At 45.2% G+C, this 13,407-nt stretch overlaps 1 protein-coding gene across 1 annotated transcript in view; it reads right to left on the bottom strand.

The window, feature by feature from the left end:
- The window catches only part of CASD1 (CAS1 domain containing 1), a 125,646-nt gene that overhangs the window by 45,652 nt on the left and 66,587 nt on the right, over nucleotides 1-13,407 (bottom strand). The window contains exons 6-7 of the mRNA XM_029588901.1: nucleotides 12,188-12,232; nucleotides 2,035-2,158 (exon numbers count right to left, since the gene is read on the bottom strand). Of these exons, the coding sequence (XP_029444761.1) occupies nucleotides 2,035-2,158; nucleotides 12,188-12,232 (169 nt within the window). The remainder of the gene's footprint in view (nucleotides 1-2,034; nucleotides 2,159-12,187; nucleotides 12,233-13,407) is intronic.

Below are 13,407 nucleotides of genomic sequence, written 5' to 3'. Positions count from 1 at the left end.
ATGATGGAAATTGTAAATTAGCCATAAGTATCCTCACAAGGCCCCCCCCCCCGTGTGCACGTCTAAAGTTATCTGGCCTTGTGTGGCCGGATAATTTGCTACTTATCCGGATAAGTAGCACCAGGAAAAAGAAGTACAGGACTCTGTGGCTCAATATCCTCCTACCCCATCATCAAATTGCAAAGAGGCCATAGCAACCTTGCAATCCCCACCCCTATATTGATCACATTAACATTTTCCACTGTGGACCTTCTCCCCCCCCAACTAGATTTGCAAGGATTCTGCCAGGCCTTCCCAGCCCCACTCCCCATCAGCCGCTGCACCCCCCACCCCCTCCGGACCTTCCCCCATCCCTCCAAACCCGTAAAAGCCCTACTGGGAGTGGGGTCCAAACTCACTCACTCCCAGCGACATCCTGAGTGTAGGTTATGCTTCCAGTGCAGCTTTGACAGTGGCTGCACTGGACGTCACCGGGAGTGGGTAGTTTGGACCCCATTCCCAGTAGGGCTTTTACAGGTTTGGAAGGATGGGGTGGCCAGTTTATCAAGATAGAAGGTAGCGGGAGGGGGAAGGACTGGCGGAATCCTTGCAAATGGGGGGGGGGGGGAGGTCCAGAACGGGAAAGGTTAATGTTTTCAATATATGAGGTAATGTGGGGTGGGTAGTGCAAAGGCGCTATGACTTCTTTGCAATTTGATGATGGGGTAAGGAGGAAACTGGGCCACAGGGCCATGGTTTTTGTTTTTTTTAATTTTTACTGGCACTACTTACCTAAATATCTTTTAAAGATATCCGGATAAGTAGCAAGTTATCAGGCTACACAAGGCTGGATAACTTAGAAACCTAACCGTTAGGTTTTTAAGTTATCCGGCTACATGTAGTCGGATAACTTTAAGTAGGTATATTCAGCTGGACTTCTCAATTAAAACGCCCTTTTGAAAACTGGCCTCACAAACTCTAGGGGACACTCAATGAATTTAGTAAATAGCACATTCAAAACAATTAAGCTCTGGAATTTATTGCTGGAGCATGTGGTTAAGGCAGTTGGCATAGTTGGATTTAAAAAAAAGGTTTGGACAAATTCCTGAAGAAGTCAATTAACTGTTATTGATCAAGTAGACTTTAGAAATAGCCACTGCTTATCAATGGAGTGATAGCAGCTTGGGATCTATTTACTGTTTGGGATCTTGCTAGCTATTTGTGAACTGGACTGGCCACTTTTCCAAACAGGATACTGGCCTTGATGTACTCTCAGTGTAACCCAGTATAGCACATTCTTATGAGGACTGAATGAGACCTCTCTTTCCTCAGGCTCTTGAAACCCTAAGGCTCTTTAGCCTTAGGGTTTCGATTCTTTGGCTCTTGGTGAGTGAAATGTTGGCCACCCTTGCTCTCTCACTTCACTCTGAACCCACACTGGTTTACACACAGACCTCCCACCCAAAAACTAGACAAAAGACAAGTCTGATTTCACTTGCGCGAGTCATTTAGCAGGTGTAAAAGTGAACAAATTAGTTAAGGTATACGCGTACACCTCTTTCAAAATAGGAGATACCGCATGTACTTCAGAACCCGGCCCCGGAACATTCCTTGTGTCACCTGGTAAAACGTAAACGTGAAACTGAAAATACACATTTATAAAATAGCATACACGTGCATATATATGCTGCTTATGCACGTTATATGCAATTGTTACACGTGAAACTCCTTTGAAAATTCACTCCTATATGTGTAAATTTCCCCCCAGAATTTATGGGTACATTTTAGGTGGTGTAATTGTGTGTGGGTATGTTTGGTGGGACGACTTTCAAAACAGTCATATGCGCATAAGTCTGCTTTGGAAATTGGTGTAACCTATGCACATATTTGCCGGTTAAGTTATGTGAAATGTTACAAAATTACCCCCATATTCCATTAATTTTTAATAGATGAGCCATTTCTTAAGCTGCTTAAAATCAAAAGAAAAAAAAATGAACACTAAAATCATTGACTTAAATACCTTACTGGCATATATTCATAACAGATTCTATTTACCTTGTAAGACCCAATACACTTCACTACTGTCTGCTAATGTTTCTAAAATGGGTGCAAGTGTGGTGACATTGTTTCTGTATTGGGAGAGGGCCTCACTGCTTCCATTGTGTATCTTCATGGACCACTGAAAGATTTAAAAAAAAAGGAAAAATTAGTTCAGTGTCATGTATGCAGAACACACTTAAATAACTGGAACATCACAGGTGCTTAGGAAAACCTTCTCTTCAGTAACATTTATGTTTATTACTATATAATTTGGCAGTAAGGGCCTGATTCAATAAGACTTTTCACCCACTCTGGAAGCAATAATCAGGTTGTTTTCCACAGCAAGACCCGCATTTATCCACAGAAAAAAACCCAGTCTAATTACTACCCCCCTTCCCACTATGCAGGTAAACATATGTGCACATTCACAGTGGGCCGGATTTTAAATGCCCTGCGCGCCGGCGCACCTATTTTGCATAGGCCGCAGGGGCGCGCAAGTCCCGGGGCTTCGTAAAAGGGGCGGGGAGGAGCGTGTCCGGGGGCGTGGTCAAGGCCTCCGGACCAGCCCCCGGGTCGGGTGATGGCGCGCCAGCAGCCTGCTGGCGTGCGCAGATTTACGTCTGCTTTCAGCAGGCGTAAATCTGTCAACAAAAGGTAGGGGGGGTTTAGATAGGGCCGGGGGGGTGGAAAGAAAGTTCCCTCCGAGGCCGCTCCGATTTCGGAGCAACCTCGGAGGGAACAGGCAGCGCGCGCCGAGCCCGGCGCGCGCAGGTTGCACAAATGTGCACCCCCTTGCGCGCGCCGACTCCGGATTTTATAAGATAAGCGCGTATCTTATAAAATCCAGCGTACTTTTGTTCGCGCCTGGTGCGCGAACAAAAGTACGCGCTCGCGCAAAATTATAAAATCTACCCCAGTAAGTGTACTTATATATGGGGAAAACAATGGGCAGTTAGGTTGGGGGCAAGGAGATTACATGCACAGATTCCATTATCAAATCTCTACATGGAATTTATGGTACATACTTTGTGCCTGCATCAATGTTGGCACAAAGCATGTAGGTATGGAGGAGTTTCCCATGAAAATTAGCTTGCAGTCTAGGAGGTACTTTGCAAGCTCCGTAGGGATGCTCATTATTGCCTAATCTGTCTCTATGGAAAAATAAACCTTACTAAATCAGGTCCTAAATACATTAAACAAATTACTAAAAATGTTCGACACCCATGGTGCGTTAAATTTACAGCCTGCAACCTCCAAAAAAAGAGTATGACTACTGTGCACACAGACTGCGGGCCAAAATGTAGTACCATAAAGTGCTCTACTCAAGGAATGCCTGTTTTGCTAAAACTGCTGTTTTATGTCAAATCCGGGTCTTGATGTGCAGATGCCGCACTCTAAGAGATCACACTGGCAGAAAAGGGGTACTGAACTGATCAGTTCAATGATCTCTTTGGAAATCCTTCTGAACACTATTTGCCAGGAATAAATGGGTCCTACTCATCCCAGAGAAAGATATGATGGTATTAATGTACATCTAACATGTTACAGGTGCTGGAGAAATCATATGCAACTATTCATAGACATTTTCAAAATAATGAGCAGCAACATTACAAGACAAACTTACTAAGCTGGAGGGTGCTAAGAAATAAACCCTTCGAAACAGAGTTCTGACTCCACTTGAAGAAAGATTTACTAAAAGGTAAAAAACACGTTAGGCTCCTACTAAAGCAGACTGAGCCCAAAACATGCAGTACTCTGGAGCAGAATATTTTGAAAAAGATTTAGCCCATGCCATTTCACTGGTAGGTCAAGACAAGTTACATTCAGGTATACTCAGGCAGCATCACGTGATCCTTCATACCTCATATTTTTTAAAAGTAAAGGGAACTAGATACCATGTCATTCTCTTACCTTTTTTTTTGGTTGAATACCACAGATGCCTACTATAACTGAATGTAACTTGTCTTTAGATTTAAAAACGATCAGTGCTATTCTTGAATAAACGGCAGTAACACATTTTAAACTTTTTTTCTCTATTCTAAGGAAGAGTATTTTTTTTAAACACCTGCAATTGTTAAATCTGGGAAACTAGCCAGCAATCTGCTATCTCTGATTAATGCCCTAAACTTGGCAGAGTTCCCAGAAATTTTCTCTTTCAACCTGAAAAAAAAAATTCATTATATTCTTCTAAACTTAAGAATAAATATATTTACTGTATTTTAGGACTGCATTTAATATTAGAAATTCTTAAGAAGCCTACAAATTAGGAGACTGCATCCAAGAGGAGAAGCTGTGCCACAGCACAGCTCTGTGGAAGGCCAGCTGCAGGAACTCAAGAACCCTAATCAAAGCCCTGACTCTCAAGCACCCTAACTACTCCAGAGGTACACATCTCTGGTCTTGAAGTGCCAAAACAGGTCTGATTTTCAGGATACCCACAATGAATATGTATGAGGTATATTTGCTTGCAAACATCTCTCATGCATACTCATTGTGGATATTCTAAAAACCAAAACTGTGTGTGGCACGCTAGGACCAGAGGTGCCTGCTCTTGAGCCATTTCATTCAAATACTAATGGAAAAGTAGCAATATAGCAGGCAACAAGGTTACAAAGTTAATACGTGGACTAACACAAAATCCTGGTATTAGTGCTATGTGCTGTCAATGGGAAGATGATCTTTTAATTCCTAGTTCAAATGCCAACCTCTGAGGCTGGGAGTAGCAAGAAAGGAATGCTCACAAGAAATATGGGTGGGGAGGAAGATAAATGCTGACATTATGTGGAAATTTAGTTGTTAGTCAAACAACAGTACTAACTACATCCTTCTCTCTACCCTCAGAAAGTCACTGCAGCATTTCAGTTTATGTAGGAGAAAAAATGTTCAATATGAATAATCACTGGTTCACAAGCAGATTTTAAAACTGTCCACGCCCCATAAATTCCTCTCTCTAAAGAGCTGTGTATCATATATGAATGCTAAACAAATTATTAAAAAAACCCTTAATGATGTTCAAGAACAAAGGATATTCAAGAAAAAAGGAGAAAAATTCAAGACATGAGGTATGGGGTTACTTACACTACTTTCTTCATTCTACTTCTCAGGGAACCTTTTAACTTTGAGCAGGATATTTACATAAAGAAAGGAAAACAGTTCTGTGAAGGAAATTATAGGGAATGTGGACTGAAATACCAAAAGTATTGCCCCAAAAACGTATTCATGAGAACTACTTTTCTCCCTGCCTTGCCCAGTCCTCTTTCTCTTTAAAAGAAAAACAAAGCAAACCTTCAGATAGGGGCAATGCACCAAAAATTTGTAAATTGCTCTCTGCAGGCTAATGCATACAAAAGTAGAGATATTAGGATTAGAACAGGCTTTGCCACATGATGAGGCAAAGGAAAATTGGTTCTTTTCTGCTAATTTTCATTCCTGTAGTACCACAGATCAGTCCAGACTCCTGGGTTGTACCTCCCTGCCAGCAGATGGAGACAGAGAAAGTTTAAACTGACACTGCTACATAACCATGTGTGCCACCTGCAGTTCCTCAGTATTGATCCATACCCAAGCTTAAAACAGCAAACAATAAAGCAACTTTTGAACAAACTTCTCTCTCTCTTTTTGTTTTTTTTAAACAAGTCTGTATTCCATACCAAGAAATTCGAATGAGCGGATGACTCTCCACATCCACATATCGGGCGGGTTCTGGACTGATCCATGGTACTACAGGAACGAAAATTAGCAGGTAAGCACCAATTTTCCTTTCCCTATACGTACCCAGATCAGTCCAGACTCCTGGGATGTACCAAAGCTCCATACTTAGGGTGAGACCTGGAGAGTCCCACTCGCAAAACATTTTCGCCAAAAGACCAGGACTCTGGATCCCCCACATCCAGACAATAGTGCCTTGCAAAAGTATGCAGTGACTTCCAAGTCGCCACCCTGCAAATTTCCTGTGGTGAAACCAGCTGCACCTCCGCCCATGAGGCTGCCTGGGATCGCACAGAATGGGCTTGCAAACCCTCAGGAACTGGTCGACCCAATAGCCTCTTTGAGCCATCGCACAATCGTAGCCTTAGATGCATAAGAAACTCTTCTCGGACTGCTCCACAAAACAAAGAGGTAATCCGACCTCCTAAAGTAATTTGTTACCTTGAGATATCGCAACAATGACCTCTGCACGTCCAAAAGCTTAAGCTCTCTCGCATGAGGTGCAGAGGAATCCACAGGAAAAGTTGGAAGTTTCACCGTCTAATTAACATGAAATGCAGATACCACCTTAGGTAAAAAAAAGATGGAACTGTGTACAATGATACCCCTGAGTTATGGGCACCAGGAAAATAACCTTAAGAGTCAAATCTTTAAGCATCACTCTAAGTGGCTCAAAAGGCACCTCACACAAACCCGAGGACAAGATTAAGATTCCAGGATGGACAAACTTTTCTTACCGGCGGACGCAAATTCCTTGTCCCCTGGAAAAACTGAACCACATCCGGATGAGCGGAAAGAAAGGCACCCTCTACTTGCCTCCAAAGACAACCAAGAGCAGCCACCTGAACCTTCAATGAATTCACAGCCAAACCCTTGACCAGACCCTCTTGAAGAAAGGATAGGATATGAGACATCGTAGACTCAAGAGGTTGTACCCTGTTAGCTATACACCAGGACTCAAACACCTTCCAGACCCTCACATAAGAGAAGTAGACTTTCTCCTGCACTGTAACAATGTAGCAATAACCACTTCAGAGTATCCCTTATGCCTCAATTGCTGCCTCTCAAAAGCCATGCCGCAAGACAAAAGTGAGCAGCCATCTGAAAATATGGGGCCCTGCCGAAAAAGGCCCGGTAGATGACCGAAGCGCAGAAGACCATCTACAGCCAAGTTGACTAGATCCATGAACCAAGGCCACTCTGGAGCCACCAAGACTACTTCGCCCGGATGTCTCTTGATTCTTCGCAACACTTTGCCCACTAGCGGCCAAGGAGGAAAAACGTAGAGTAGAACTTGAGGCCAAGGGAGCACCAGGGCAGACGCCCTTGGCCCCATGCTCCCTCCTTCAACTGAAAAATCTAGCCACCTTGGCATTCTGACGAGTTGCCATTAGATCCACATGGGGCTAGCCCCACCGCTCGTGGACGAACTGCATCGCCTTCTCTGACAGCTCCTACTCTCCCAGATCTAGCAATTTGTGACTCAGAACATTCACTTGGATGTTTGACTCCTGCAATGTGCGATGCCGCTATCCGTTCCAGATGACATTCTGTTTAAAGAATCAATTCTTGAGCCTCCTGAGCCACTCTTGGTTCCTCTATGCCGACTGATGTAGGCCACTGTTGTCGCATTGTCCGACAGGACCCTCACCAAACGCCTTTGACTAACGACAGAAAGGCAAGTAATGCAAAAAGCACCACTCTGGTCTCTGATAGACCAGGAAACCTCTGTTGCAGACCAGCAAACGAGTAGATTGCTGCTGACACACTGCACCCCAACCAGACAGACTGGAATTGGTAGTAAGAATTACCCAATCCAGAACATCCAGCTCCACACCACGAACCAGACTGGAACTCAGAAGTCACCGCGACACTGTCTCTGCCATCCTCAAGCGGCAAAGGAAAGTGAAACTCCTCAGAGAGCAGATTCCATCGACACAAGCGAGTTCTCTGAGGAGGCCTCATGTGTGTGAATACCCATGACATTAATTCCAGGGTCGAAGCTTTCAAGCACAGAACCTGCAAATAATCCCAGACTCTGGGTTTCGACAAACCCAACAACCGATGAACTTACCCCGCGCAGCTTCAGAACACGGTCCTGTGCGAGAAACACCCTGCCCCCAAGAGTGTCGAAGCAGGTTCCCAGAATCTCCAGGGACTGCGAGGGAACCAAGTGACTCTTTGCCAAGGTTACCACCCAGCTAAGCAGCTCGAGAGTGTGGATCACCTTCTTAACTGATTGGTGACAAAGGTTCTCCGACTTTGCCCTGATAAGCCAGTTGTCGAGATAAGGGTGCACCAGAACTCCTTCCTGATGCAAAGCTGCTGCTACCACCATCATCACTTTGGTGAAAATGCGTGCCGCTGCGGCTAACCCGAAGGGAAGAGCTTGAAATTGAAATTGCTAACCTAGAACCATGAATCGCAGAAGCCGCTGATGATTTCGGCAAATGGGTAGGTGCAGATACACCTCAGTCAAGTCCAGAGAAACCAGGAACTCGCCCTTGCGAACTGTCACTATCACTGACCTTAGAGTTTCCATCCGGAAATGGGGCATCTTGAGCGATGGATTTACTCTTTTCAAATCCAGGATCGGACAAAAAGTCCCTTCCTTCTTTGGAATGATGAAGTAAAAGAAATAACTTCCTGAGTCTCACTCTTCCCACGGAACTGTAATTATCACTCCTAGCTTCCACAACCGATCCAGTGTTTCCCGAACCACCAGACACTTGTCTATGGGACCACAAGGGGAACCAGAAACAAATCTCGGACAGGCCGAGCAAATTCTAACTTGTAGCTATCTCTTACTATACTGAGGACCCACTAATCCTCGGTAATTTTGGCCCACTCCCTGTAAAACCATGCCAAGCAACTTCCTACAACAGGATTGACGTGGTGGACCAGCCTCGCCTCACTGCAAAGATTTGGCCCTGGCGGCGCCACCACTGGTAGTGTCCCAGAAGGGTCTTCAACCTCCCCAAAAGGACTGATCCAAAGTCTGGTCACAGAGAGAAAACTGTCTCTGCAGACCTGCTGCTCCCCTTGCCGGGTGAGACTTTCTACTATCCTGAAAATGGGAACGAGCCTGAAAAAACCTCCTGCCCTTAGGCTTATCCTCAGGCAAATTGTGCACCTTATTTTTTCCCAAATTCTTCATCAACTTCTCCAGGTCCTCACCAAACAAGAGTCAACCTTTGAAAGGCAGAGACCCTAACTGAGACGTGGACGACACATATGCCGACCAATTAGACAACCAAAATAGCCTCCTGTCCGACACAGCCGACACCATAATCCTAGGGGAGGTCCTCACCAGGTCATACAGAGCATCAGCCATGTAAACTACTGCCACCTCCAAATGCTCAGCCTTCAATGCTTCCTCTCTAGGCTTCGAATTCGCATCCTGAGGCTGCTGCACCCAACGCAAATATGCCTGCTGCATAAAACTGGAAAAAATGGCTGCCAACACCTCAAAGATCCTCTTAAGCTGCACCTCCAGCTTTCGATCCTGAACATCCTTCAACTCTGTGGACCCCGCGGTAACGGCCAACACTGCTGGATCAACCTTAGGAAGGGAAAGCAGGTCCAATGTCTGCTCAAGCAAAGGATAAAGCTTCACCATAGCCCTCCTTACCGATCCACCTGCTTCTTCACAGATTTATGATAAGGAAAGGCTTTCACTGGACCATGCAGTCCATTCAGAACTGGAGCAGCTCCTTCTGGATCCGAGTTCTCCTGTAGAACCTCGACACCAAGCTTATCCAAAACCTGGGGAATCATTGACCCAAGCTCCTCCTTATTGAAAAGCCGAACCACATTCGGGTCATCACCCTCAGAAATGGAATCTCCTCTGGATCAACTGACAAGGTCGTATGCCGGAGGCACCTCCGAAATTTCCAGAGCCTCAGAGTCATCTGAACCCTCAGCCAGGAACCTTGCGATCGAACTGGGCCCAACAAGCACTGGATCAACACAGGCTGCTTTCCAACTTTCCATGGGGCAAAACACTTTTGGGACTCAAATCCAGATCCTCAGAAGGCCGGGCCTAGGTCCCCATACTAGAAGCAGCTGCCTCTTGCTGAGCCAGATAAGCCTCATGCAGGAGCAACACAAAATCAGACAAAAAAGGTCTGGCGGTGCTAGCCACGGGCTGTGCAGAACCACGGGCTGTGCAGAACCACAGACGGGCTCCCTGGAGCCCAAGCAAGCCAGGGAAAGCCAGGAAGGGAAATTCCCTTCCCCCTCTGCTCATGCGGCCCGAGCCGCATGAGTTCTCAAAATGACCGCTGTTCCTGCGCCAAGAGGAAACTGGTCTTCAAGACAACTCGAACTCTGTGGCGCAGGAGGAATAGGAATGGACGAAAGCCACCTTCTTTTCGCAGCCCCTGGAGCATCAGATGGCCCCTCACTGCTGGCAGAACAAGCAGAGCATAACCTGATGCAATTAAGGTGCAACCGTGCCGAGCTGCACGTGTGGCAAACTGTGCCACACACCATTTCTCTTTGATGGCGGGAAGCTTACCTTGGCCCTGAAGAAACACCCAATGCTGAAAACCACAGCACTGAACTTCCCAGCTGCCCAAAGTAAAAGTGGCAGGAAGTCAGCCGATGACAATAATACAGGATTCCTACCAGTCTTTGGCTTTTTTTTTTTTAAACTTTATTCTCAGGCTGGAACACAGAGCTGTCCAAAAAAAATAAAGAGAGACAGCCCCAAAAAACAGCTATCCTGAGCCTGCAGCCGCCTCAGCAGCCTCATGAAGGGGAGGGATCTGGACCACCAGATTTACACCCCATGGAAGCAAGGATCAAGCATACATAAGTATCACTGACCCCCAAGCTCGTCCACCTTAACCAAAAGGAATGGTACCACCAGGACCCACCACCCTCTATGAGGCAGGCTCATAAACTCTAAAGAAAAAGAATTTGGTCTCCTGGCTGCAGGTTTTGCACCATCTACCATCTGTTGGAGACAGGGAAATACTGAGGAACTGCAGGTGGCACACAGGGTTATGTAGCAGTGTCAGTTTAAACTTTCTCTGTCTCCATCTCCTGGCAGGGATGCAAAACCCAGGAGTCTGAACTGATCAGGGTACATACGAGGAACTGGCATTATAAGACAGATTGTGATATGATTTCCATGCCGCTTTCCTTAGGGATCTGCTGAGATCAGAAGCCAGCATGGACACTTTACAAAAAAGTAAGCATTTTCTGGCATTGGATACACATTTACTACAGCAAAGGTGCATACATTGGACCCTTGACTTAGGAACTCAATTCGTTCATGAGGGCTGGTTGTAACTCAAGACTATTTTTCCCATAAGAAATAATGGAAATACCCATAATGCGTTCTGAACCTCCCAAAACACCCCTTATCTAACCTTTTCATAATAAAAAAAGGGCTGAACAATGTCTAATTTACCAGAAACACCAATAATTTTCCTAGTGTACGCACCAAAAAGTTATAAAATGTGCCTAGCCTACCAGAAACAACAATTTCATACTGTACTCACCATTCAAGTTGACATCTTTGGCTTGCAGGAAGGGAGGAGGGGGAGGATTCCCCCCTCTCCACCCCCTCAGAGCACATCTCTTGGCTCCCAAACACTCATTTCCCCCTCCCAGCACCTTGCTGTAGCCAGCTGAGTGCTACACTCCCTTTCTGCTGCTGCACAGAAGTTTCCTTGATCACCGGTGATGCTGCTGCTTGCTGCAATGCTGTGCTGGGTCTGCCTACGTGCTCCTGTGAACATTTGCAGCTCTGGGTGCGCCCGAGATGTACAGGCCTCATCGGCAGCAGCAGCAGCCAATCACTGCAACAGCAGAGCAGACGTCCCACCCACCAAATCCAAAAAAACACGATTGACAGGAAAATATGCCCAATCAGAAGCAACCGTACGCACGAGCGGATACACATGGCCTTAGCCAGCATTCAGGTTGTAACTCAAGACTTTGGTTGTAACTCAAAATTAACATTTTGGTTGTAACCCAAGTTGTTCGTATGTCAGGCTGGTTGTAACTTGAGGGTCCACTGTACTTTCAAAGGCAGAAATACATGGTACTTTATAAATTGTATGGAACTGCCACACAGTTTCTAAAATACTTGCAGAATTCTGAACCCATCCGTTTGCATGAATTAATTGTGTACCACGGCCAACTGGGCTCTTTAAGAGTAGTAAAAACTTTGGAGCGATATTTTCCCAAAATTGACTCTCTCAGATTTCTACAAAACAGAGAATCACTAATAATGCTTTTGATCTAGACAGATTTTTGTTTTAAATACTGTGCCTGACCTAGACCAATTCTCTACATTAAAGGGGACACACGTTTTCTACAGACATTTGATCACAAACTTTTCCAAAATGGAAACACAAAAATATGTTCACAGTTATGGCTCATCATAATTACAGAAGAAAATAGAAAGTGAGATGGCATTCACAACACAGAAGAATTAATGACTTACCGTAGCTGCTCCCAGCATAATTACATTCGGCCTTGACACAGAATTCTAAACACAAAAGAAACAGTGTTACTCATTTTGGGGAATCTTTACAGAAAGTAGAACTCTTTTGTTGATCATGCAACATGAATGTTTGCAGCAGTTATCTCACAACAGACACATAATACTTTTACAGTCCATTTCGTATCTAAGGTATGCTGCAGAACCATGGATGAATCACGTTTATCCTTGTTTTGCTCTTTACTCTTAACGCTTGAATGCAGATAAGCTGGCACTGCGGGACTCGGGTCACTGCTGGTCAGGATCGTGTGCTGATGCCCCTATTCTGGTATTCTCTCGCACTGAAAATGTGCTCTGATGGATCCAGAGCCAAGTAGGCCCATCACCCAAACTGCGCGGTGTTTTTAGGAAATGCAGACAGCATTTTTTTTTTTACACTCTAGTTTACATCTTAGTTTTAAAGTTGACAAAAACAACACCCAGCTGAAATTAAACACTTTTTTTTTTTTAATATACATGTATATCTTTCTGACTAAATTATCCCCCACCAGATTGTTTAATGTCCTAAGTGACGCCATGTTCTCATCTTTCAAAAAATAATAGATTGCTCTCTATGACAGATCTCATGGTTTGAATTCTTTGCTTGCTGTCCTACCTTTTGTTGTCCCAATGTAAGTTATCCTAACATGCTGAATTGCATGAATGTAATGGAGACCCCATTAGATCCCATCTTCAGATGTGTATGAAACATACACCCTTACATACATTCATCAAGCCATAATGTTTTCTCGCAGGAGGAGGGTCCCATGGGGGGAGGGGGTGTTCACTGTGCTAGAAGGGCTCTTCCCCCAAAAACACATCGCAGCTCGATGGCACTCTCTTTTGGGTCCAGGCCAAACACCATGACACAAAATAACGCGATGGCAGCCCCAAACTCATGGGATCGCCATCGCCTTAAAAGGCAGTTACCTGCCAAAAAAATAAACCATGGGCAAACAGGGAGGTTGAAATGGGGGTCATAGCTGAATCCCATTTCAACCTGGGGCTGCCCGTTAAGGTGGCTCCCAACTCCCCCAAAATAAAAGTTTGAAGTATGCGTGCGGCAGCAGCCCCCCCCCCCCAAAGGCCCTTCTTAGCTTATCACTGATCACGCATTGGGGACGGGTTTTTCAAAACGGCACCAACCGGTAGGGGTACAAGGGTGCACCCGTCCCCAATGCGAG

Source organism: Rhinatrema bivittatum, chromosome 2 (genome assembly GCF_901001135.1).
Source record: "Rhinatrema bivittatum chromosome 2, aRhiBiv1.1, whole genome shotgun sequence".
Taxonomy (NCBI): Eukaryota; Metazoa; Chordata; class Amphibia; order Gymnophiona; family Rhinatrematidae; genus Rhinatrema; species Rhinatrema bivittatum.
Note: the sequence above shows the minus strand (reverse complement) of the source record. Positions and strands in the feature narration are given on the sequence as shown.